The following is a 23333-nucleotide window of genomic DNA, read 5'->3' on the forward strand; positions in this document are numbered from 1 at the left end:
TGCACCGGCCGTGAATATTGACATCAATAAATGGGTCGGCAAACTTTGGCTCCCGGCCTGTCAGGGTAAGTCGCTGGCGGGACGTTTTGTTTCCTTGGCGCGTTGGCAGGCATGGAGCCCCTCAGCTCCCTGTGGCTGCGGTTCACCGTTCCCAGCCAATGGGAGCTGCGGAAATGATTCCATAGAGTTTTAAATCATCACATTTTGATGTAGACCCGTTTATAAGCCGACCCTGGCTCTTGGATGCGTCACTTTTTTACCAAAAAATATTCGGCTTATGAACGAGTATATAAGGTACTTAAACTATAAGAAATGATACATATATGCAAGCAAGCAGGCAAATCCTATAGACCACAGGACCTGGACACGCGCTGCCTGGTTGGGTGGGAGCCGTCGTCATTCCCAGCGGAGTTGGGTCGGTTCCCCCTGTGGGAATAGAACCAGCGTCTGTCAGGGCCAGTGGTGAGAAAGCTGGAGTCCTGGTGTCTGTGGTTACTTATACAAGGAATCTTTCCTCCCACCAATCGGCAAAGGCGGCTCATCATTAGTCAAAATCATTAGTGACTAGTATTAATTACCAGAAGCCCCTGTCGTGGGCCAGCTCCCCCGTGTGCTTGGAGCTGTACGGACACAGGACAGAGAGATGGTCCCTGCCCCAGCCAGGTGCCATTCACACCTGGAGTCACTGCAGAACAGGTCTGGGCGCGGCTGCTCCTTTTTTGGGAGGAAGAACGTCCCTATCAGTGGTGGCTCTAGGGATTTTGCCGCCCCAAGCACGGCAGGCATGCTGCCTCCGGGACCACCGGACCCTCCGCAGGCAAGCTGCCGAAGGCAGCCTGCCTGCCACCCTCGCGGCGCCGGCAGAGCACCCCCCCTGCGGCTTGCCACCCCAAGCACGCACTTGGCGTGCTGGGGCCTGGAGCCGCCCCTGGTCCCTATGTCTGCCAACCGGGGCTGTATCAAACCAGGGGGCGCTAATTCCGACAGCCCAGACTCACTCTGAGATCACCAGTGGGGGTTGGGGACCACACGGGATCCGTCATTTTGGGTCCAGTTTTCTCGTAGACAAGGTGTTAGTCCATCTTTCTATCACTAACGAGACGTGCTCCCATCTGTCCAATGCCCTACGTTCCCAAGGAGCCATGTTCCCATGGACCTATGGCTGGTTGTCCCCACTGACCGGCGGACATCCATCCCCACTGACCTGTGACTGTCCGTCCCCATGGATCTGTCCATCACCCTCTATCTAGAAGAATTGAACCCATCAGTTCTGTCTGCAGGGACCATGCCCCTCCAAACGGCCGGAATGGCCCCGTGGGCGTCTGAGCCGGGAGCCCTGTTCCATGGGGGATGAATTGTTCGATTTTCCCGCTCACCTTCTCTCGCCGGCTCTGTCGTGGGGGGATCCGGCTGCTGGGTCCCAGCTGGGTCGGTTCCCTCTGTGAGATTAAAATGAGCATCAGCTGGGATGGTGGGGGATGGGGAAGCCATTGGCCCTGGAACTCCAGTGGCTGCTGCTGTCTCCTGGCTGGGGAACCCCCCAGTGACTCTCTCCCCGCATCTGGGCCTCCCGGGAGCTCTGCCTGGCTCTGAGTGTTCCAAAGGGGCCGAGACCTCCTGAGAGTCCAGCTCGGTGTGGGGCTGCGAGCGGTGATGTGGAGTTGGGACCTTCACCTGATACCAGCAGCCCCACGACATCACTGGGCTCTGGACAGTAACTGCCATTGGCTGAATTAAACCCACTTCACGGGCAACAATTTACATTCATGGAGCCCCAGGAGCTGGAGTTGGAGCGTCCCAGGCACTAGGCCAGAACCCACCGCGCTACGGTCCCGTCGCGGCTTCTCTGTTCCTAGTCTGGTTTGTTGTATCTTGAGCCCTCCCCTCGCGCCGTCTCTGTTTGCTGCTCTGAGCTCCAGCTCAGACACCTGCAGCGATTTCTCCAGGCGATGGGTCGGCTTCTCAATTCAACAACTGTCCCTCCGCTGCTTTTTCTACGCTCCCTTTGCTCTCAGACAATTGTCCCCTGCCTGTCGCTGCACCTGAAGGTGCTGGGCGGACATTGTGTCCGTACTATTTGCTTCACTTTCACTACAGCTCACGTCCTTCTCATTTCTACAGCCCGTTTCTCTTTGCTCACAGCTCATTTCTGTCACGTTTCATTTGTGCTTCACTTCTCCTGAGGTTTTCTAACAATTGCTTTGTTTTTCACTGCCCGGTTCTTCCTCTAACTTTTCCCCTCCTGCCTCTGTCTTTCCTCTGTCTGCCTCCCCCTGTTCCTGCCATCTCTGCCCCTTCTCAATGGGACTTTCTCCCTGCCAGCTCTGTGCCTGGCCCCTTCGATGACACAGCTCGGCCACCAGGTCCCTTTCCACTGGCTCCCGGTCGCTGGGGTCCTGTGTTTCTGGTGCCGGTTGTTACCTCGCTGGCTGCTGGTGTCTCTCTTCTGGCACTGGACACCCTCCCTCCAAACTCGACCAGCCGTTTCCACTCCAGGCTCGAGCTTCCCCCACTTCCCCTGCCCGGGAATCCTTGGGGGTCTCCCCACAGCTGGTGTTTCCAGGCTGCTTCTGAGCAGCCAACGTGTGCAGCTCCCACTGCTCTGTAACCCGACAGCCCCCAGCCCAGGTGGGCATCACACAGCCGGCCCTGGAAGGCAGTCGCAGGCTGGGGGCGGGGCCGGCTGGGCAGCCCCTGGGCCCCGACTCCTCTGTGGGTCCCCAGAGCCGGAGCAGACAGGGGAGCATCCCCCTGGGAAAGGCCCCTGCTTTGCAGCTCCCCTGGGGCAGGGATCCCCCCTCCCTCGGCCTGGAGCCTCCAGCAGCTGCTGCTGCCCCTTGCTGGGGAACCCATCAGTGACTCTGTCCCTGCTCCCAGCCAGGCGTCCCCTCTGCTGGGCTCAGGGCTCAGGGCAGAGCCTGGCTCTGAGCGTCCCACTGGCACAGAGACCCCTGATCAGGAGTGTGAACAGGAATAAAAATGCGGCTGCTTTTGGAGGGTCACTTTGTGCCCCCCCCCCAGCCAGAGGAGTTGGCTCTGCTCCCGGAGGAGTTCTGTGCTCCGGCCCCACTGATTCGGGGGGGGCCCTGTGCCTGCTTCCCCCCTTGCATATGCCCCTGCCCTTGAGGATCCTACTGGGCATGGGGCTGGGAGCGGGGCTGCTGAGCCGGGCCCCTCACCTGCTACCACCAGCTCCACGGGGTCACTGGGATGCGAAGAAGCAGACGGGTCCGTTTTGCTGCTATATCGGCAGCGGTAGCTCCCTGCGTCTCTGCGTCTCACACTGTGGATGGAAAACTCAGCCACGTTCCCAGCCGGCTCCGCGACCTGCAGCGCGGTCGAGTTTCCATCTTTGTACAGAAGGAACCTCATGTTCTGGTACCGACCCCGACACTGGATGGTCACAGCTCCCCCCGGGGTCACCCCCGTGCTGGAGCGCAGGGAGATGGAGGGTTTGGAGTAGTAGGTCTCTGCAGCGAGAAGGAGACAGGCCGTGGTACAGACCCCGGCACAGTCACTGTGCCTCGTCCTCCCCACATGGTCCCAGAGACAGGGCCCTGGGAGAAAACCCAGCCAGAGGAACCTCTGCGAGATCCCAGAGGGACGGAGCAGCCCTGCACTCCCTGGGGGCAGGACCCAGGGCGAGGGGGTGGGGGCAAAGAGGGTGCTAAGCCCCTGCCTGGGGGGCTGCTGTGGAGCCGGCAGGTTCGGGGTGGGAACAGGCTGGAAATTGCTCCCACTCCCCCCCCACCCCGAGCTCAGCTGAGGGCGGAGAGGCTCCCCATCCCAGCGCTGTGCGGGGCTTTGACACACCCAGGGCTCGGCTTCTCCTGGCCAGTGCCCCAGGCTGGAGGGTGTTGGGCTTTCCCGGGCGCCGGCCCAGCCAGAGGCAGTGGGGGGAGGAAGGGAGGATCCTGCCGGCCAGGCTGTGGGTGAGCTGAGCGCTGCGACCGGGGCTGGGTCTCCCCACAGCGCTGGGTTGGGCTGCGCCCCGCCGAGGGGGGATACAGAGGAGCAGCGGGGCTGGGGGTGGGGTGAAGGGGCAAAGCAGGGAGAGGACAGCCAGAGGGGGAGCATGTAAAGGGCCGATGGGTGGGCAGCAGAGGTGACACGTCACCGGCCGCTACCTGGCACCTGCCCGCACCCACCAGCCACCTGAGCTCGCGCCAGCCAGAAACGGGACGGGGGGCAGGGCCCTGCTGGCCAGGAGCCAGCGCTGCAGGGGCTGCACTGATGGACCAGCAGGGGAGCGGCCGGCCCCACACGCTGCATCTTCACCCAGCCGCCAGCCTTGCACACCCACCCCCGTCGTCGCCTCCGGACCCCGCCACTCACCCTTGGTGGGCTGGCAGCTGGCGAGCAGGGATCCAGCCAGTGCTGACGTGGGGCGGGGGGGACGGGTGGGACAGAAAATATGGGATAATTTGCCCATTTTAAAGAAAAAGTCGGGATACCTTCAGGAGGGTTAAATACAGGACTGCCCCCTTAAAACCGGGAGGTCTGGTCACTCTACCCGCCTCCCATCCCCCGGTTTATCAGGGGTCACCCCCAACTGCACTGGGAGCAGGGCCAGGTTCTGATCTCAGCCCCCTGGGATCTATATAAGGAGGTTGAACTGATTTTTGAGGTGAAGTTTCAGGGCTCAGCTCCTCTTTTCCTTTCCCGCTCCCCCCTCCCCTTCCTGAACACTAAAGTTTCCCCTGCCCCAGAGATACTCACGTCCCGACACCTCGCTCTGCCCGGTCAGCCAGCAGCCTGGAGAGGAGACGGCTCATTAGTGAACAGATCCCAGAGCGACTCAGATCCTCCATGCCCCATGAGCACACGCCCCGGTCTCAGATCCCCCCCACATGGACACATGCCCTGGTCTCAGACCCCCACCCCGCCATGGGCACATGCCCTGGTCTCAGATCCCGCCCCCCCATATGGACACAAGCCCTGGCTGTCTCCAATACTCACCAAGGAAGAGGATCATGAGAGCAGACGCCATAATGGGGGTCGTGAGGGGCCCCTCAGTGCTTCCTCCAACACCCCGGTGCCCAGCTCCACCAAGCCCCAAATGAGGAACTCAGCTGGTGGCTCCAGCTACAGGAAGTCGTCAATGTCTCCTCTCTTCCTGCATCGATCACACACTGTCTCTAATTTGCTGGTGAAATATGCTGCGGTCAAAGTAAGCAAAGGTCGCTGCAAAATCCAACCCTGGGTTGTGCTATTGTGGGGAACTTTCCTGGCTTATACCCGCCCCGGTGGGATTGGCTAGTGAAAGGATCTGAGTCCTCGCTCCCACTCCCTTTACCCAGAGGCCTGCCTGACCTCAAGGGCTCCACTTCCTCCCTCCCGTGCAGGCAGAGTCCTCCTAACCCCGGCAAGGCTGGGCCCTGGATCCCTGGGGGCTCAACCCCCAGTCTTGTCATGGTCACTTAAGACAGGGGTGTGGATGTCCCCACTCCAGGGCTCTCTCTTTGCACCTGATGCTGCCATGACCCACTGATCATTACACAGAGCTAAGAGCACGTACAATTTATTAAATAGCAACTCATAAAAAATAAGGAAAAGATGGGGAAGGTTAAAGGAAACAAGTCACCCCACCCTGTGGGCACAGGGACACCACAAACAGCCGCCTCTGCAAGGGAAAGGAAGTTCACAGTATGTTCCTCACACATTCCTGGTCTCTTTCCAACACCCAGGCCGCGCCACAGTGTGACAATCTGTACCTCAAAGAAGCACCGTGGAGCTCCCTATTCACCACTGCGATAGAATTATGATCGGTTGGGTACAATGTTGCCTTGGGAGGCATCATTTTAAAAGCCTTGATCTGTTGAACATTTATGTCCTGTTGCATTGTACGTGCTGTCGTCGTGTGGGAAGTTCTGAAGCATTGCTGTGTGTGCTACTGAAATATGTTGTGAGGTTGACAGACGCCTACAGCCAACCTTTCAACTGGGCACATGCCCTGGTCTCAGATCCAAACCCATGGACACACGCTCAGGTCTCGGACCTCCCCTCATAGGCACACGTCCTCATCTCACATCCTCCCCACTCCCCCATATGGACACACATCTTGGTCTCAGATCCCTCCCCCCATGGGCAAACGCCCTGGTCTCAGATCTCACCCCATGGGCACACACCCTGGTCTCAGATTCCCGCCATGGGCACACGCCCTGGCCTCAGATACCCCACCAATGGGCACATTCCCTTGTCTGAGATCCCCTCCTGCCCCTGGACACAAGCCCTGGCTGTCTCCGATACTCACTGAAGAAGAGGATGTTGAGAGCAGATGCCATGATGGGGGCAGTGAGGGGCCCCTCAGCGCTTCCTCCAGCATCCCGGCTATAGGAAGTTAACGATGTTTTGTATCTTCCTGAGTCCATCACACATTGTCTCCAATCTGCAGGCAAAATCTAGTACAGTCAAAGTAAACAGAAATCTTTGCAAAACCCAGGAAACCTAGGGACTGTCAGCCTGGCCAAGCATCATGCAGCTCCCAGCTTGTCTGTGTCTCTGTGGAGATGGGGGACAGGTCACCGCAACGCACCCTGCAGCCTTGAGGAAGGTGCATCAGGCTGGGAGCCGGGCGGCCACGGGGTCTGGTCTTCAATCTTCCACTGACCACGATTTCCATGAAAATTCCATCCCCTTTACATTCTGGGTTCAAGCCCGGATGATGACCCCCTATAGGTAAAATTAATATGGGCTTTGGGGAGGAACCGGTTCATTTCACTCTCCGTATGGACGGGCAGGGCGGCCGCTGACCCCGCTCCTAGCGTAAGTGGGGGAAGGGTCCCACTATTGTCGGGAACTTTCCTGGCTTATACCTGCCCCAGTGGGATTGGCTAATGAAAGGATCTGAGTCCTTGCTCCCACTCCCTTTACCCAGAGGCCTGCCTGACCTCGAGGGCTCCCCTTCCTCCCTCCCGTGCAGGCAGAGTCCTCGTAACCCCGGCAAGGCTGGGCCACGGATCTCTGGGGGCTCGACCCCCAGTCTTGTCATGGTCACTTAGGACAGGGGCGAGGGTGTCCCCACTCCGGGGCTCTCTCTTTGCACCGGATGCTGCCCTGACCCACTGATCAGTACACAGAGTTCAGAGCACGTACAATGTATTAAACAGCAACTCATAAAAAATAAGCAAAAATGAGGAAGTTTAAAGGAAACAAGTCACCCGCCCTGTGGGCACTGGGACACCACAAACCGCCGCCTCTGCACGGGAAAGGAAGTTCACAGCCTCTTCCTCACACATTCCAGGTCTTTTTTTCAGGCCCTGGTCGCACCACGGGTGATACCACAGGGTGACAATCTGTATCTCAAAGTAGCACCCTGGAGCCCCCATATTCACCGCTACGATAGACTTATAATAGGGTGGGTACAAAGTCTGCCTTAGGGGACATCATTTAAAAAGTCTTGATCTGTTGAACATTAATGTCCTGTTGCATTTCACAGTAACTCCTCGCTTAAGGTTGTAGTTCTGTTCCTGAAAAATGCTTCTTTAAGTGAAACGATGTTAAGTGAATCCAATTTCCCCATAAGACGTAATGTAAATAGGGCGGCTTAGGTTTCAGGGAATTTTTTTTTCACCAGACTAAAGACACCCCCCCCACACACACAAAGTTTTAAACAAACAATTGAATCCTGTCCACAGCAATGATGAGTGTGAAGCTTGGTTGAGGTGGTGGAGTCAGAGGGAGGGATATTTCCCAGGAAGCCTTCCTGCTAAATGATGAACTAGCACTCGGCTGAGCCCTCAAGGGTTAACACATTGTTGTTAATGTAGCCTCACACTCTGCAAAGCAGAATGAATGGAGGGAGGAGACACAGCATGGGAGAGAGAGAGACAGAGACACACATCGTGTGTGTGTGTGTGTGTGTGTGTGTGTGTGTGTGTGTGTGTGTGTGTGTGAGAGAGAGAGAAAGAGAGAGAGAGAGAGAGGGAGGGAGGGAGAGACACATACAGCGTGTGTGTGAGAGACGAGCATTGCCCCTTTAAGCACGCTGACCCTACTCTAAGTACATTACCTTTTTAAGTAGATCGGCAAGTGGAGACAGCTTGCATCCGAAGAAAGCTCATGCTGCAAAACGTCTGTTAGTCTATAAGGTGCCACAGGATTCTTTGCTGCTTCTACAGAACCAGACTAACACGGCTACCCCTCTGATACTTGACAGCTGCTGCCAGCGAGCTCCCTCCGTCCTGAGCCCTGTCGTTCCCCCTCCCTGCTCTGTGGAGATGGGGTGCAGGAGTGGGGGGAGGGGGACACCCTGACATTAGCACCCCTTCCCCCTCCCCCCCCATAGCAAGCAGGAGGCTCCCGCGAGCATCTCCAAGGCAGAGGGCAAGAGGAGCACACAGCAGCGGGGGGAGGGACAGCTGAACTCCCGGCAATTGATACCTGCTGGGCAGCTCCCACACAGGGAATTTAGGGGAGCTGATGGGGGGCTGCTGGTCCACCCTGGTTCCAACCCCCACCAGCTCGCTCCAACGGGCTGCTCTTCCTGCAAGCAGTGGACAAAGCAGGCGGCTGCCAAACAACGATATAAGCGAGCCTTGCACAACGTTAAACGAGCCTCTTCTCTGATTGATCAGCAATGTAACCACAAAACAACATTAACGGGGGTGACATTAAAGGAGGAGTTACTGTACGTGTGATCCTCGTATGGGACGTTCTGAAGCATTGCTGTGTGTGCTACTGAAATAAGTTGTGAGGTTGGGAGATGCGCACAGCCAAAATTTCAACTGCAAAATAGAGGTCCAGCCAGACAGTGTTAATGGCTCATCAACACTCCTCAAGGAAAGAATCCACTATCCCAGCGACTGTGCACAATGGAGATTGGTGGACCAATGGGGACTGCCTGATCCCCGGGTCGCAGCAAAGATCTTTCCAGCAAACTGGAAAAAAATATAAAAGAGGGGAAGGGACATAATCCCTGCACTTCTCATCCCCACAACTCAACACCTGGAGGAACATCTGGAGGACAAAGACTTTGCACTGGGGAAGGGTTGTCCCAGGCTGGGATGGAGTCCAGTCTGTGTATTGAGGATCTGTAACCTGCTTGTCCCATCTGTCAGGAGGAGACACTGCCTGATTCGAATCCCGTTTTGTTTGTAGAACTTAGACTGTGAATTTATATTTATTTCTTAAGCAACCGACTCTGATCTCTGTGCCTGCGCCTTATAACCACTTAAAATCTCTCCTTCAGGAGTTAATAAATCTGTTATATATTTGACCTAAAACAGTGTGTTTGGTTGAAGTGTTTGGCACTGGGAGCTGGCCAACCAAAAACCCTTCTAAGTGTCAGTGAGGGTCCAACACTCCCCTTACATTAGCAAACGGTCAGACGGGAGGTGGGGGAGAGACAGGATGGAACTGGGGGTGAAATGCGGCTTCTGGGGATGGTGGCAGGCACTGGATGCGGGTTAGTGACCAGCGGGTGTGTTGGCTGCAAGGCGACCCCGACCCCTGCTGCTCGGCCCCTGGGTGGTTACAATCCGGGCGGGGCCGGCCCTGCGTTGGGTCCATTCTCCTTAGGCCGGGCAGGTGGGGTGGGTGCCACACACCCGAGTGCAGCACCCGATGGGAAGCCAGGAACGTGAGCTAGGAGAGGAGGAGAGACACAGCGGGGCGGAAAATAACCCAACTAGGGAAGGGAGAAGGATCTCCGGGGCCTTCCCGGCGCTGCCAATCAGCTGTCCCCACGGGCGCGATGGGGGCTGCAGGTCACGGCAATGGGACGATTTCCAGCTCGCGGGGGGAACACAAAGGTCCTTAAACAAGAGCCAGGCCGGCCGGCTCCGGCCTCTCAGGGAGAACGTCCCTCAGAGGAGTCGAGGGGCTGCAGCGCTGGGGGCCGGGGCTGAGCTGGGGGAAGATGAAGATGAGACGAGCTGAGCTGGGACACAAGGTGGGACCGGGGAGGAGAATTGAGCCCATCGAGGGCTCTTTTTAAGGAACCTAACGAGGGGGAAGTGGGCGGCCTAGTCCCCCCCCCTCATTATTTTGCCCCCCGTTAGGCCCAAAATCCCTCCCGTGAATTTGGGGCTATTGACTCCTGGTTCCAGCTTCTGTTCCCCCCCAGCGCGATGTCGGCCCAACCCAGCGTCTGGGGCTAGTTCTCTTGCCCTGGTTACAACATTCAGCACCGGCCCCTGGTGGGCAGAGGCGGAACTGCAGCACTTCTGGGGCAGAATGTATTTTCTGGGGGGGGGGGGAAATTCTCTGCCTGCCCCGTGCTGCAGAATCCCCCAGGAGCAGAAGTTCATCACAGCACCTGCCGCAGAGCCCGGTTAGGGCAGAGTGGGGCACCCAGGGGTGCTGGGGGGTCACAGCCTGGGGCTCAGGAGCTAGTGGGGTGACAGCGTTGAATCTGGGGACAGGGGATGGGGGGCTGCAGGGACACATGGGGACAGGGGTTGCGGGTTCAGGGGCTGATGTGCCTGACTGAATGGGGTAGGCTTGAGGTCAGCCAGGGTCTGCATAGGGGAGGCGTCCCAGCTCCCTAACAATCCCACCCCCATAAAAACAAAAACCCTTCTTCCACCCACACCCACCACCCTCCAGGTTCACTCCCAGGCTCCTTCCCTCTCCCTCAGCTCCTCCGTTACCCCCGACTCCCCCAAGCCTTTGCACGGCTTCTGACAGGTGCAGGAAATACAGTTCTGTCATGTGACTTAAATGAATTCCTGAAGGTTCTGTGTTAATGTGCCTAGTGAGGAAACTATTTGTCCAAAAAAAAAAAATTACCAGAATCACAGTCACTGCGCCCCATCCTCGCCGTACAGAGACGGGGCCCCTGGGCGAAAACCCAGCCAGAGGAACCTCTCCGAGATCCCAGAGATTCCTGAGAGCTGCGCCCAGATCTGCCTGAGGATCTAAACCCAGAGCACCCCTCTGTACCCATCTATCTACTTAAGTGGCCCCCCATCCCAGTGTCCCCCCGCCCCATCCCCAACCCCCCATGGGCCCATCTAGCCAGTATCTCCCCCTGGATGAGTACACAGCAGCCACCAGTAGCTGCTGCCTCTCTGGGTTCCCAGCCGGGTGTCCCCTCTGCTGGGCCCAAGGCTCAGGGCAGAGCCTGGCTCTGAACGTCCCATCAGGGCGGACACTCATCAAGGGTCTGGCTGGGAGCAGGGACGCCTAGCCGGGCCCCTCACCTGCAACAATGAGCCGCACGATGCCACTGGCGTACGACCTGTTGGGCGGCTCCCATAGGGCGTGGGATTGGCAGCTGTAGGCTCCTGCGTCTTCCCGCCTGGCGCTGGGGATGGTGAATTCGTCGCTGGGGATGGTGAATTCGTCCCCATCAGCATCCAGCACAAGTTTTTGAGCTTTCTCAGAACTCTTCTTCAGGAAGAAGAACTCTGTGAAAGCTCCAAAATTTGTCTCTCTCTCTCTCACCAACAGACGTTGCTCCAATAAACGATATTACCTCACTCACCTTGTCTCTCTAATTTCCTGGGAACAACACGGCTACGGCACCACAGTGTACAAAAATGCAGGATTCACATGAACAGCACAGAGTGACCATCACACCAGGACACTATTTTCACGATTCATCTTAGTATAATGTCATCATCACACCAAGGAAGGAGCCCTACCAGCACAATGAGATAAATACAGCCACAGGTGCATGCCAAAAATTCACAGTACAAGCGCACTAGGAGCCACGCCGCAGGAGGGTGGTGTCAGTTTAGCTCAGTTGAGTGGGGACACACTCAGGGACTGAGTCCAAGGGGTCAGCTAAACACAAGGGCACCTGCAAACAGCTGTTCTACCAGCAGGAGCTACACTGGCCCAAGGGGAGGAGTTGCACGTCAGGGCACTAATTCCCAATCGCAGTGCAAGGCGATATGGGATCCAGGCACCAGCAGAATGTGTACTCCCAGGGGAGCCGGATGGAATTATAGAAGTTACAGGCTGCTGCCGCTGCTGCCTTTAGTTGGGTGAGAGGTTGCAGCAAGGATGGGAGCTGCAGAGCCACAGACAGCAGCCCGCGGCCCAGGAGAAGCAGGTAGGAGAACGCGGGGTGACAGTACCAGTGCGGGTGGGGTCACTCAGCCCCTGCCCCGGGAGGAGAGTCCCCCTCACTGATTGGCTGGTGACCAAAAAACAGCTAAACTGCCCTGCCGGAAAGAGCAGGCCAGGATCCACACAGCAGCTCAGAGCCAGAAACAGCTGATCCTTGGCTCCCAGCTCTGTAAAAAACTGCTCATGCCCCCCCCAAAGAGCTGATGGGGCCACAGGCCCCCAGAAACGGTTGACTGGTGCCAGTGGGTGCAGAGTCGGCGGAGTTGGTGCCTATGCATCCAGCTCCCAGATTTGGAATCCATGTTTATACAGAAATAATTTCCTGGCCCCGCACCGACACTGACAGCGGATGGTGACGGCTCCCCCCGGGGCGATCACCCCACTGGGGCTGAGGGAGATGGAGGGTGCGGGCGCAGGGAGCTCTGCGTTCACACACAAACAGGAGTGAGATGGGGAGACACAAACCCCTCCCCGTGTGTCTGTAACCTGCCCTTAGCGCCCGGCTCCAGGGACAGCGCCAGGGCTAACAGACTCCTCACTGCATCCACAGGGAACCTGTGGGCCGGGTTCTGATCTCAGCCCCCCGGGGTCAATCCAGAGTCACCCCTGACTGCACTGGGGACAATCCTCATGGGGTCAATAACGGGCGGTTGAAGTGAGTTTTGGGGTGAAGGTTCAGGGCTCAGATCCTCTTTTCCCCTCCGACGCCCCCTCCCCAATCCCCGTCCTTTAGCCAGACCGGGGGAGGGGGGGCAGTCTGGCTCCCACTCCCGAAAGAGCAGGGGGATTCTTTGTCTGGCTTAGTGAGCAACCCGCGAACGTGCTAACGTCTCCTGGGGGGCAGGCTGGTGGCCCCGGGGGAGACCAGCTGTTCTGAGTAGCCCCACACTGTACCTGCACCGTTCCCCGCTTCCACCCACCTGCCCTGCCCTGCCGGCAGCTCCCTGCAATCTCTCTCCTCCTCTCCTTTTCACTCCACCTCCCTCTTCTCTGATGTTTAATCCCAGACACCCAGGATCCCCTTTGGACTGTCCCCTTTTCCTCTCCTCCCTTCCCCAGCAGGGATCAGCCGGGCTGGGAGGAGGGAGAAGCACACACCCGACCTGGCTGAGGAGGAGGGAAAGTGAAAGGAAAATAAAATCCGGTGGCCTTCGCTTTTCCTGCCCCTTCCCGACATCCCAGTGCCAAGAGGAGGAAGCGGGAGGAGGAGGATGTAGAGCAGCAGCAATCAGGGCTGCAGAATGCAAGGCAGGGAGCGACCTCTTAGCTGGGAGGAAGCTGGGCTGGCACCTGATAGGGCTGGAGCAGCTGAACATTTTTATTTAGGGGAAAGGGACAGGGTGGGTTTTTTTTTCCTCGCGGATCCAAGTCTCTCCCGGGCTGTCTCTCGAGCTGGCAGCGTTTCGAACGCGGGAGAGTTCTAAGCCGTGCGGAGCTGGGTGGGAGTTGAAAGGTCCCTTCAAGAACGCCGCACCTTCATCCTCCCCCCGGGGGAAAGACCTTTAAAAACGGCCGTAAATCATCCAATCCCAATGAGCCTGGTCTGAATACGATTCCCTTTCTTATTAAACTGCCCCCTCCCAAGCACCTCTGCGCTTGTCAGGATCGCAGGGCCGTGCTCTGTTTTAGGGAGCAGGAAAGGCCATTCGGGAGTTGACGGCCCAGAGGATTCAGCCGTTGGTATCAGCTGTTTATTTGTTGCCATTCAAAAGGATTTGGGGTCAGGGCTGACATCCCAGCCATCCTGTAAAACGCTTCCCTGGGGCCTTTTGACCTGCACACCGGCCAAGTCCCTATCCGGGGATGGGAGGGAGAAGGCTGCAGGGTGAGCTCCCACCTCCAGTGGCCTGTGCGCCCCACTGCCATGGTGGAGCCTCCACGTTTCTTTATTGACAAAATTTGCAGAATTTTAAACGATGGTGCACAGAATTTAATTTTTTGGTGCCGCATTCCCTTGGGACTATGGGGTGCTGGGCTGTGGGGGGGTTGTGAGAGGGGCGCTGGGCAGTGGGAGTGTCTTTGGGTGGGAGATCGCTGGGCATAAGGATCTGTGGTGGAGATCTCTGGGTGAGGGGGCCACTGGGCATGGGGGTTGGTGGGCATAGGGGGTGGCGGGTCCTGGGCGGGGAGGTGGTGTGCATGGCACCCTGGCAGCACAGGGCTGGCTTGGGGGGGCGCAGGTGGAAGGGATGCAGGGGTTAGGGGTGAAGGCAGCAAAATTAATCTGTTTTTAATAAAGTGCGTGTGACAAGTTATCCAACACTGTCAGCTTCTGTTTGCTAAGAAAAAGCTGGGCACAGGGGCACCAGTTTAATAATATTCTTAGCGGCCCATAAATCCTACAGCCGGCCCTGCCAGCATATATGTCTGCGTGTACTCTCCTGGGCTCAGGCCCCTCAGACCCACAGTGAGCGTGGAGGGTGGTGGTCAATGGGGAGAAATTCCTGGATTGGCGAGATCCTGGGACAGTGAGTACTGTTGTCAGGCCCCGGGTGGTGTACTAATGGCCATCATTAGGATCCAGAGTTAACAGTGTCACATGGGATTGGTAGGTAACAGAGTTAACACAGTATCTATCTGGTTTGGTAGGTTCCAGGGTTGACACCCCGCTGGGCAGCACCCCAGGAAGGGGCATCCCTGCTTCTGAGCCGTTCCCCCAGGCTGTCTGCAGACTCAGGCAGACAGATGGGATACACGGGATCATTATCCCCGGTTCTCCGTCCCCGGCCCTGCTCCCAAGATGGCTGTTCTGTTTTGCCCGTGCCACCCGGCCAGCTCTGCCCCCGGGCCCGCCCCGTTCGCAGCCATTGACTACTTGGGTGGAACAGCTGCCGCACCCTACCCAGAGGGGTCGCGTCCCAGTGCTGGGTGAGGGGTCCCTGGATACCAGCCCTCGTGCCCCACCCCCTAGTGATCCCATCTCCCCCACGTGTAACACACACACCCCCAGCGTGGGTACAGTGGGGCTGTGGGTCACCTGGAGGGGGGCTGGTTTGTGGTTCTGTTTTTCTTACAAATCTGGAGATTAACAGGATGCAAAACAGATGCGTCTCTTCCCCCTCCTGGTGCTGAGCCCTCCTGGTCCCCCACCCGTGGGGCTGGGTGGGGCAGCACCAGCTGGAGAGAGGGCTACGGGGGAGCTATAAGCTGAGCTCGTTCTTGGGGGGCGGGGGGCGGAATCATGCTGTCACAGCCCGTCGCTCCAATGACTCGTCCTGGGTTCACGCTATGGGGGTGGGTGGGTGGGAGGTGCCCTTACACCCCCGGGGGCTCCCAGTTCACACTGATGGCAGCGTACACGCTGGGCTGGGCAGGCTCGGGGGCAGGGGCCGGGCCCCCCCGCTTGCCCTGCAGCGCCCGGCCGTCCAGCTCGGCGTAGGTGAGTCCCTCGGCGCCGGGGTCGGGCTCCTGGGGCTGGGAGGGGAGAGAGACACCGGTGTATGTGTGTACGTGCACCAACACCCACCCAGCCACCTGCACCAGACAGGTCCACCAGGGGGCAGCGATGCCCCCCACAGCCCCTCCCCTCCCACCCGTGCACAGTTACTCTGACACGCTCTGTCCTGTCCAGCAGGGGGCTCCCCAGAGCTGCTCTTCCCCCCACCCCCAGGGAATCCAGCAACACCCCCCCCACCCCCACCCACTCCAGCCCACAGAGCCCCATGGGGCAGAGATCAGGGAAATTGCCCCGGCACCTGCCCCCCATGGAATTCCGCTGACCCTCCGCAAACCTTAGACAAATGCAAACGTTTGGAGGATGGTTTGAGGGGGGTCGAGGTGAGTTGGGGGGTGCAGGCTCAGGCTTTTATTCCCTGTGTTCTGGGTCTCCTGCCCCTCTCGGGGGGGAGCCCCGATGCTGATCCCCAGCTCCGGTGTCTGCCCTGAGGGGGTACGGGGGGGGGCCAGGCAGAGTCTGGGGGTGTCGGCATCAGAACATGGCTCTAGTGGGACCTGTGCCGGGCCGGATGGTGCGAGGGGAGGCTGGATGGTGCATTGGTGCTGGGGGGGTTGAGGAGTGGGGGGCACTTACCAGGACATCCAGCTGCTTTCGTTCACGCACGAGGGCGCCTGTGGAATAGAGACACCCCCCCCCCGCTCCGGTAAGTGGCTGGGTCCAGATCAGGGCCCAGCCCCCCAGCCCGCATCTGAGCCCTTCGCAGACTGGCCCACCTACCCCCAGCACACTGGGGTGGGGCAGGGTCACTAGCCCCATGGTGCAGCGGGGGAAACTGAGGCACGGAGGGGGGCGAGGCAGCCCCAAAGGCACTCAGTGAGTCAGGGCTGCACCCCACATCAGCATGTCCCCCCAAAGGACACAGACCCTGCCAGGGGACACCTGCCCCTCCCCCCTGCTCCATGGCTGCCCCCTCATGTGTGACTTACAGACTGTGGCTGCAGCCTCGGACTCCCTATGAGGAGAAAGAGAGAGAGAGAGAGAGATAGTAACAGAACCCACTAGACCCCACTCCCCATCCCGAGCCAGGGAGAGAACCCAGGAGTCCTGGCTCCCAGCCCCCCGATCTAACCATTAGATCCCACTCCCCTCCCTGAGCCATAGAGAGAACCCAGGAGTCCTGTGTCCTGGGGCAGGTAGGTTGGGGGTGGGGAGCGGAGCTGGGGTCTCACCTGCTCTGTCTCAGGGCTGGTCCTTTCCCTGCAGAGACACAAAGCAGAATCGTCCATGAGTCGACCTGGATCCCGTGCACCAGCCCTGCCCCCCAGCCCTATAGGGACGGGGGGCCCAGGACAGAATCCCCCACACACACACACACTCCAGCTGCTGAGCCTGGATACCCTAGACAGGTCCCCGCCCCTGAAGCACAGCAACTCCTAGTTTCCTTCCCCGTCTCCCATCCAAGCCGTGACCCCTTCCCAGCCTGCCTTAGCGGCAGGTTTAACCCTTCCCTCCCTGGGCGGGGCACTCACTTCCTTGGGTTCGTCTGTAGCAGAGGAAGGCCACGAGGAGGAGGAGGAGGAGGAGGAGGAGGAGGAGGCCGGCGGCCGCTGCGCTCACCCCGGCGATGATGTTGCGGGTCAGACCCGGTGCTGGGCTTGGTTCTGATCCCCCTGGGAAGCAGCACCAGGACGTGAGCGGCTGGTTCGTTACCTGCTGCCCCAGCCCCTCCCCCTCGAGGTTCTGCAGAAAAGGACCTAGGGGTTACGGTGGACGAAAAGCTGAATGTGAGTCAACAGTGTGCCCTTGTTGCCAAGAAGGCTAATGGCATTTGGGGCTGTATAAGTAGGGGCATTGCCAGCAGATCGAGGGACGTGATCATTCCCCTCTATTCAGCACTGGTGAGGCCTCATCTGGATACTGTGTCCAGTTTTGGGCCCCACACTACAAGAAGGATGTGGAAACATTGGAGAAAGTCCAGCGGAGGGCAACAAAAATTATTAGGGGGCTGGAGCACATGACTTCTGAGGAGAGGCTGAGGGAGCTGGGATTGTTTAGCCTGCAGAAGAGAAGAATGAGGGGGGATTTGATAGCTGCTTTCAACTACCTGAAAGGGGGTTCCAAAGAGGATGGATCTAGACTGTTCTCAGTGGGGGCAGATGACAGAACAAGGAGCAATGGTCTCAAGTTGCAGTGGGGGAGGTTTAGGTTGGACATTAGGAAAAACTTTTTCACTAGGAGGGTGGTGAAGCACTGGACTGGGTTCCCTAGGGAGGTGGTGGAATCTCCTTCCTTAGAGGTTTTTAAGGTCAGGCTTGACAAAGCCCTGGCTGGGATGATTTAGTTGGGTTTGGTCCTGCTTTGAGCAGGGGGTTGGACTAGATGACCTCCTGAGGTCCCTTCCAACCCTGAGATTCTATGATTCTATGACCCAGGGACCCACAGCAGAACATTCTATGGGGCTAGTGGGGAGAGGCAGGAGCAGAGGGGATTCTAGGTAATAGTGGTCGGGGGTTCACTCCCAATGGCAGAGGGCTGTACTGGGGTGGGGGCAGGGGTGTACTTCAGGCCCCATGTACCCTGTGAAGCCAGCTGGCCTGGATCCTACAGCACCCCCCAGACTCGGGTCCTGCCCCTGTCCTGGGAATTTCTCAGCAGCTTCAGCTCACTTCTGCATAGGGATCATATGGGCGGGGGGATGGCAGCGGGAGGAGGCTTCTGGCCAGCCAGGGCACTTTGAGATCATTGGGAGAGCCACGCCCTGGAAAAGTGATCAGCAGCGGAAGACGTAACCGTGCTGTCAATGCAACAGCTAATATTAGGTTCCAGAATCAACAATGTGTCACTCTGAATCAGTGGGTTCAAGTGGTAACACCACGTCTATCAGGATTGAGAAGTCCCAGGGTTAATGCTCCACTGGGCAGCACTCCAGTGAAGGGGGAGCCCTGCGTCTGAACCGTTCCCCCGGGCTGTCTGCAGACTCAGGCTGTGCCCCACATGGGTGGCTATGTGATGCCAGTGGCTGGTTTGATGGTGATTCCCCTCCCCTCCCCCCCTTCACACCTGGAGTCACTGCGGAGCAGGTCTGGGCGCGGCTGTTCCTATTTGGGAGGAGGAACGTCCCTGTGTCTGTAGAGCTACAGGGGAGCTTGTCTGCCAACCGGGGCTGTATCAAACCAGGGGCACTAATACCGACAGCCCAGACTCGCTCTGAGATCACCAGTGGGGGTTCGGAACCACACGGGATCGATACTTTTGAGTCCAGTTTTCATGTAGACAAGCTCTGAGTCCATCTTTCTATCCCTCACCAGACGTGCTCCCATCTGTCCACTGTCCTACGTTCCCAAGGACCCACATTCCCATGGACTCCTGGCCGGCCGGCCTCATGGATCTAACCCTCTATCTAGCAGAACTGAACCCATCAGTTCTGTCTGCAGTGACCATCCCCCTCCAAATGGCCCGAATGGCCCCGTGGGCGTCTGAACGGGGAGCCCTGTTCCCTGGGAGGTGAATTGGTCCATTTCTCCTGCTCACCTTCTCCCTCCGCCTGGGGAGGGGGGGGGGGGCGGAATCCAGCCGATGGGGCCCAGCTCGGTGGCTTCCCTCAGTCAGATGAAACCGAGCGTTGGCTGAGATGCGGGAGGGAGGGAACCGAGCACCCAGCCATCAGCCCTGTAATTCCAGCAACTGCTGCTCCCCCCTGGCTGGGGAACCCCCCAGTGACTCCGTCCCCGCTCCCCATCCAGAGGTTCCCTCTGCTGGGCCCAGGGCAGGGCTGGGGGTGGGGCTGAGAACGGGGACGCCGAGCCGGGCCCCTCACCTGTTACCACCAGCTCCACGGGGTCGCTGGGCTCTGACCAGACGGGGGAGTCCAATGTGGTGCTATATTGGCAGCTGTAGTTCCCTGCGGCTCTCCGGCTCACGCTGCGGATGAGAAACTCAGCCACGTCCCCCATGGGGTCCATCGAGCGCCGTGCGTTCGGGTCTCCAGCTTTAATCAGAAGGACCCTCGCTCCCCGACACCGACACTCACACCGGATGGTCACGGCTCCCCCCAGGGTGACCCCCGCGCTGGGGCTCAGGGAGATGTTGGGTTTGGGGTAGCTGGGCTCTGCAGGCAGGAGGAGACAGGCCGTGAGACCGACCCCGGCACGGTCACTGCGCCCCGTCCTCACCGCACAGTCCCAGAGACGGGGCCCCTGGGAGAAAACCCAGCCAGAGGAACCTCTCCAAGATCCCAGAGATTCCTGGGAGTTACATCAGAAACTGCCTAATATCTAGAGCACCCCGCCACACCCGTCTATCTATTTAATGGGGCCCCACATCCTGGAAGCCAGGACGCCTGGGTTCTATGCCTGGCTCTGGGAAGGGAGTGGGGGTCTAGTGGTTAGATCAGGAGGGGGCTGGGAGTCAGAGGTGCTGGGTGCTGTGCAGACACAGTGAGAAAAAGCCCCCACCCTAAAGCCAAGTCCTGACGATCTAACCAGACACAAGCTGCAGGAGGGATGATTATCCCCCATTCGTACAAGGGGAAATGGAGGCACAGGCAGGTTAAGTGACACCCCAAGGAGTGTCCCATCTGCCCAGAGACCCCCCCATGTCCATCTGGCTGGGTGTGGGGCTGGGAGCAGGGACACTGAGCCTCTCACCTGCTACAGTAATCTGCACAATATCACTAAAATCAGGGCCGGTGCAACCATTTAGGTGACCTAGGCGGTCACCTAGGGCACTAGGATTTGGGGGGCGGCATTTTCTTCGGCGGTGACTGCGGCGGCCGGATCTTCGGCTGCCCCGGTCGCCACCGGGATTTAGGCGGAGGGAGCTGGGGCAGGGGAGAGTGGGGAGGGCCGCCTGCAGCAAGTGGGGGGGGGCGGCACGCAGGGGAACTCCCCGCCCCAGCTCACCCCTGCCCCGCCTCCTCCCCGAGCACGTTGTGGCTGCTTCATTTCTCCCGCCTCCCAGGCTTGTGGCGCCTAAGCTGATTGGCGTCGCAAGCCTAGGAGGCGGGAGAAGTGAAGCAGTGACGGCGTGCTCGGGGAGGAGGCGGGGCAGGGGTGAGCTGGGGCGGGGGGGGTGCCTCACGGCAGGGGGGAGCTGCCGTGGGGGGGGCACCTCAGGGCGCGGGCTCGGGGACGAGGGAGGGCACAAGGTGGAAGTTTAGCCTAGGGCATGAAACATCCTTGCACCGGCCCTGACTAAAATAGAACCAGTTGGGTGGCTCCGATCTGGAGCGAGATCGGCACCTGTAGACCCCATCATCTCTCCCCCGTGGCTGGAAGCAGCTTGTCCCTTCCTGCCTGCACAGTGTGGAAAGGCAGCGAACGCCCCCAGGCTGCTGCTGGCCACCCACATAACCCAGCCGCCTCCTGTCCTCCAGCTACAGCGCGGGCAGGAAGGGGTTAAGCCCTAAGGCTGCATTGTGCCCCAGGGCCCAGGGAACCTGCCTGCAGGGGCCTCAGTGAGCCCGGCCAGAGAGGGCTCAACAGGGGAGGGTGCCCAGGGGACGGAGCAGCCCCACACTCCCTGGGGTCAGGACCCAAGGCGAGGGGGTGGGTGGGTGAAGCAGGTGCTAAGCCCCTGCCCATGGGGGGGCTGCAGTGGAGCCGGCAGGTTCGGGGTGGCAACAGGCTAGAAATCGCTCCCACTCCCCCGCCCCCGAGTTCAGCTGAGGGCGGAGAGGCTCCCCGTCCCAGCGCTGTGCGGGGCTTTGACACACCCAGGGCTCGGCTCCTCCTGGCCAGTGCCCCAGGCTAGGGGGTGTTGGGCTTTCCCGGGCTCTGGCCCAGCCAGAGGCAGTGGGGGAGGAAGGGAGGATCCTGCCGGCCAGGCTGTGGGTGAGCTGAGCGCTGCGACCGGGGCTGGGTCTCCCCACAGCGCTGGGCTGGGCTGCGCCCCACCGGGGGGGATACGGAGGAGCAGCGGGGCTGGGGGGGTGAAGGGGCAAAGCAGGGAGAGGACAGCCAGAGGGGGAGCATGTAAAGGGCTGATGGGTGGGCAGCAGAGGTGACATGTAACCGGCCACTGCCTGGCACCTGCCTGCACCCACCAGCCACCCGAGCTCGTGCCAGCCGGAAACGGGACACGGGGTGGGACCCTGCTGAATCTTCACCCAGCCACCAGCCTTGCACACCCTCCCCCGTCATCACCCGCTGGACCCCCTCACTCACCCTTGGTGGGCAGGCGGCCGGCGAGCAGGGATCCAGCCAGTGCTGATGCAGGAGACAGAAAATACAGGACAATTTGCCTGTTTTTAAGAAAAATTTGGGACACCTGCAGGAGGGTTAAATACGGGACTGTCCCCTTAAAAATGGGAGGTCTGCTCAGCCCCCCCCGCCCCACAGATACTCATGTCCTGAAACCCTGCTCTGCCCGGCCAGCCAGCAGCCTGGAAAGGAGACGGGGCGTTAGAGACCAGATCCTTCACCCTGGTCTCAGACCCTCCCCCGCATGGGCACACGCCCTGGTCTCAGATCCCACCCGATGGACACACGCCCTGGTCTCAGATCCCCCCAAAGGGCACATGGCCTGGCTGTCTCCGATACTCACCAAGGACAAGGACAGTGAGAGCAGATGCCATGATGGGGGCAGCGAGGGGCCCCCTCAGCGCTGCCACCAACACGCCGGTGCCCAGCTCCACTGAGCCCCAAATGAGGAACTCGTCTGGTGGCTCCAGCTACAGGAAGCCAACATGGCTCATATCTTTCTGCATCCCACGCATCTTGTCTCTAATCTGCAGGCAAAATCTAGTGCGGCCAAAGCAAGCAGAGGGCTTTGCAAAACCCAAGAAACCCAGGAACCTTCAGCCTGGCCAAGCATCACGCAGCTCCCAGCTTGTCTGTGTCTCTGTGGAGATGGGGGGACAGGTCACCTCAACATACCCTGCAGCCTTGAGGAAGGTGCATCAGGCTGAGAGCCGGGCGACCACGGGGTCTGGGGCCTTCAATCTTCCACTGACCACGATTGCCATGAAAATTCCATCTCCTTTACATTCTGGGTTCAAGCCCGGCTGATGATCCATGTAGGTAAAATTAATACGGGCTTTGTGGGGAGGAACCGGTTCATTTCACTCTCCAGACAGACAGGCAGGGCGGCTGCTGACCACGGCCCGGTGGGATTGGCTAGTGAAAGGATCTGAGTCCTCGCTCCCACTCCCTTTACCCAGAGGCCTGCCTGACCCCGAGGGCTCCCCTTCCTCCCTCCCGTGCGGCAGAGTCCTCGTAACCCCGGCAAGGCTGGGCCCCGGACCCACTGATCAGTACACAGAGTTCAGAGCACGTACAATTTATTAAACAGCAACTCATAAAAAAATAAGGCGAAATGGGGAAGTTTAAAGGAAGGTGAAAGGAGACAAGTCACCCACCCTGTGGGCGCAGGGACGCCACAAACATCCGCCTCTGCAAGGGAAAGGAAGTTCACGGCCTGTTCCTCACCCGTCCCAGGCCTCCTGCCCAGGCCCTGGCCATGCCGCAGGGCTGGTCTACACTGGGGGGAAGGGGGGATCGATCCAAGATACGTAACTTCAGCTACGTGAATAGCGTAGCTGAAGTCGAAGTATCTTAGGGTACGTCTAGACTACCCGCCGTGTCGGCGGGCAGCGATCGATTTCTCGGGGATCGATATATCACGTCTCATCTAGACGTGATATATCGATCCCCGAACGCGCTCCCGTCGACTCCGGAACTGCACCAGCGTGAGCGGCGGTAGCAGAGTCGACGGGGGAGCCGCGGACATCGATCCCGCGCCGTGAGGACGGGAGGGAAATCGATCTAAGAGACTATTCTTGTTGCTGAAGTTGCGTATCTTAGATCAATACCCCCCCCACCCCCCCGTGTAGACCAGCCCTTAGATCGATTTATCTCTTGTCCTCATGGCACGGGATCGACGTCTGTGGCTCCCCCGTCGACTCCGCTACCGCCGCTCG

The 23333-nt window shown here is 59.1% G+C and overlaps 1 protein-coding gene across 1 annotated transcript; it reads right to left on the reverse strand.

Moving 5' to 3' along the window:
- Nucleotides 1–241: 241 nt before the first annotated feature.
- On the reverse strand, nucleotides 242–22532 carry LOC123350017 (immunoglobulin superfamily member 1-like). Its single transcript, XM_044988351.1, has 11 exons — nucleotides 21959–22532; nucleotides 21580–21621; nucleotides 19233–19523; nucleotides 16645–16672; nucleotides 16402–16427; nucleotides 16049–16086; nucleotides 15301–15432; nucleotides 11145–11334; nucleotides 3180–3470; nucleotides 1377–1439; nucleotides 242–426 (listed from the first exon to the last, which is right to left on the reverse strand). Exons 1-11 carry the CDS (start codon nucleotides 21987–21989, stop codon nucleotides 299–301), a joined length of 1260 nt encoding a protein of 419 aa, XP_044844286.1. The 5' UTR covers nucleotides 21990–22532; the 3' UTR covers nucleotides 242–298.
- Between the last annotated feature and the right edge of the window lie 801 nt (nucleotides 22533–23333).

Source organism: Mauremys mutica, chromosome 15 (assembly GCF_020497125.1).
Source record: "Mauremys mutica isolate MM-2020 ecotype Southern chromosome 15, ASM2049712v1, whole genome shotgun sequence".
NCBI classification, from domain to species: domain Eukaryota; kingdom Metazoa; phylum Chordata; order Testudines; family Geoemydidae; genus Mauremys; species Mauremys mutica.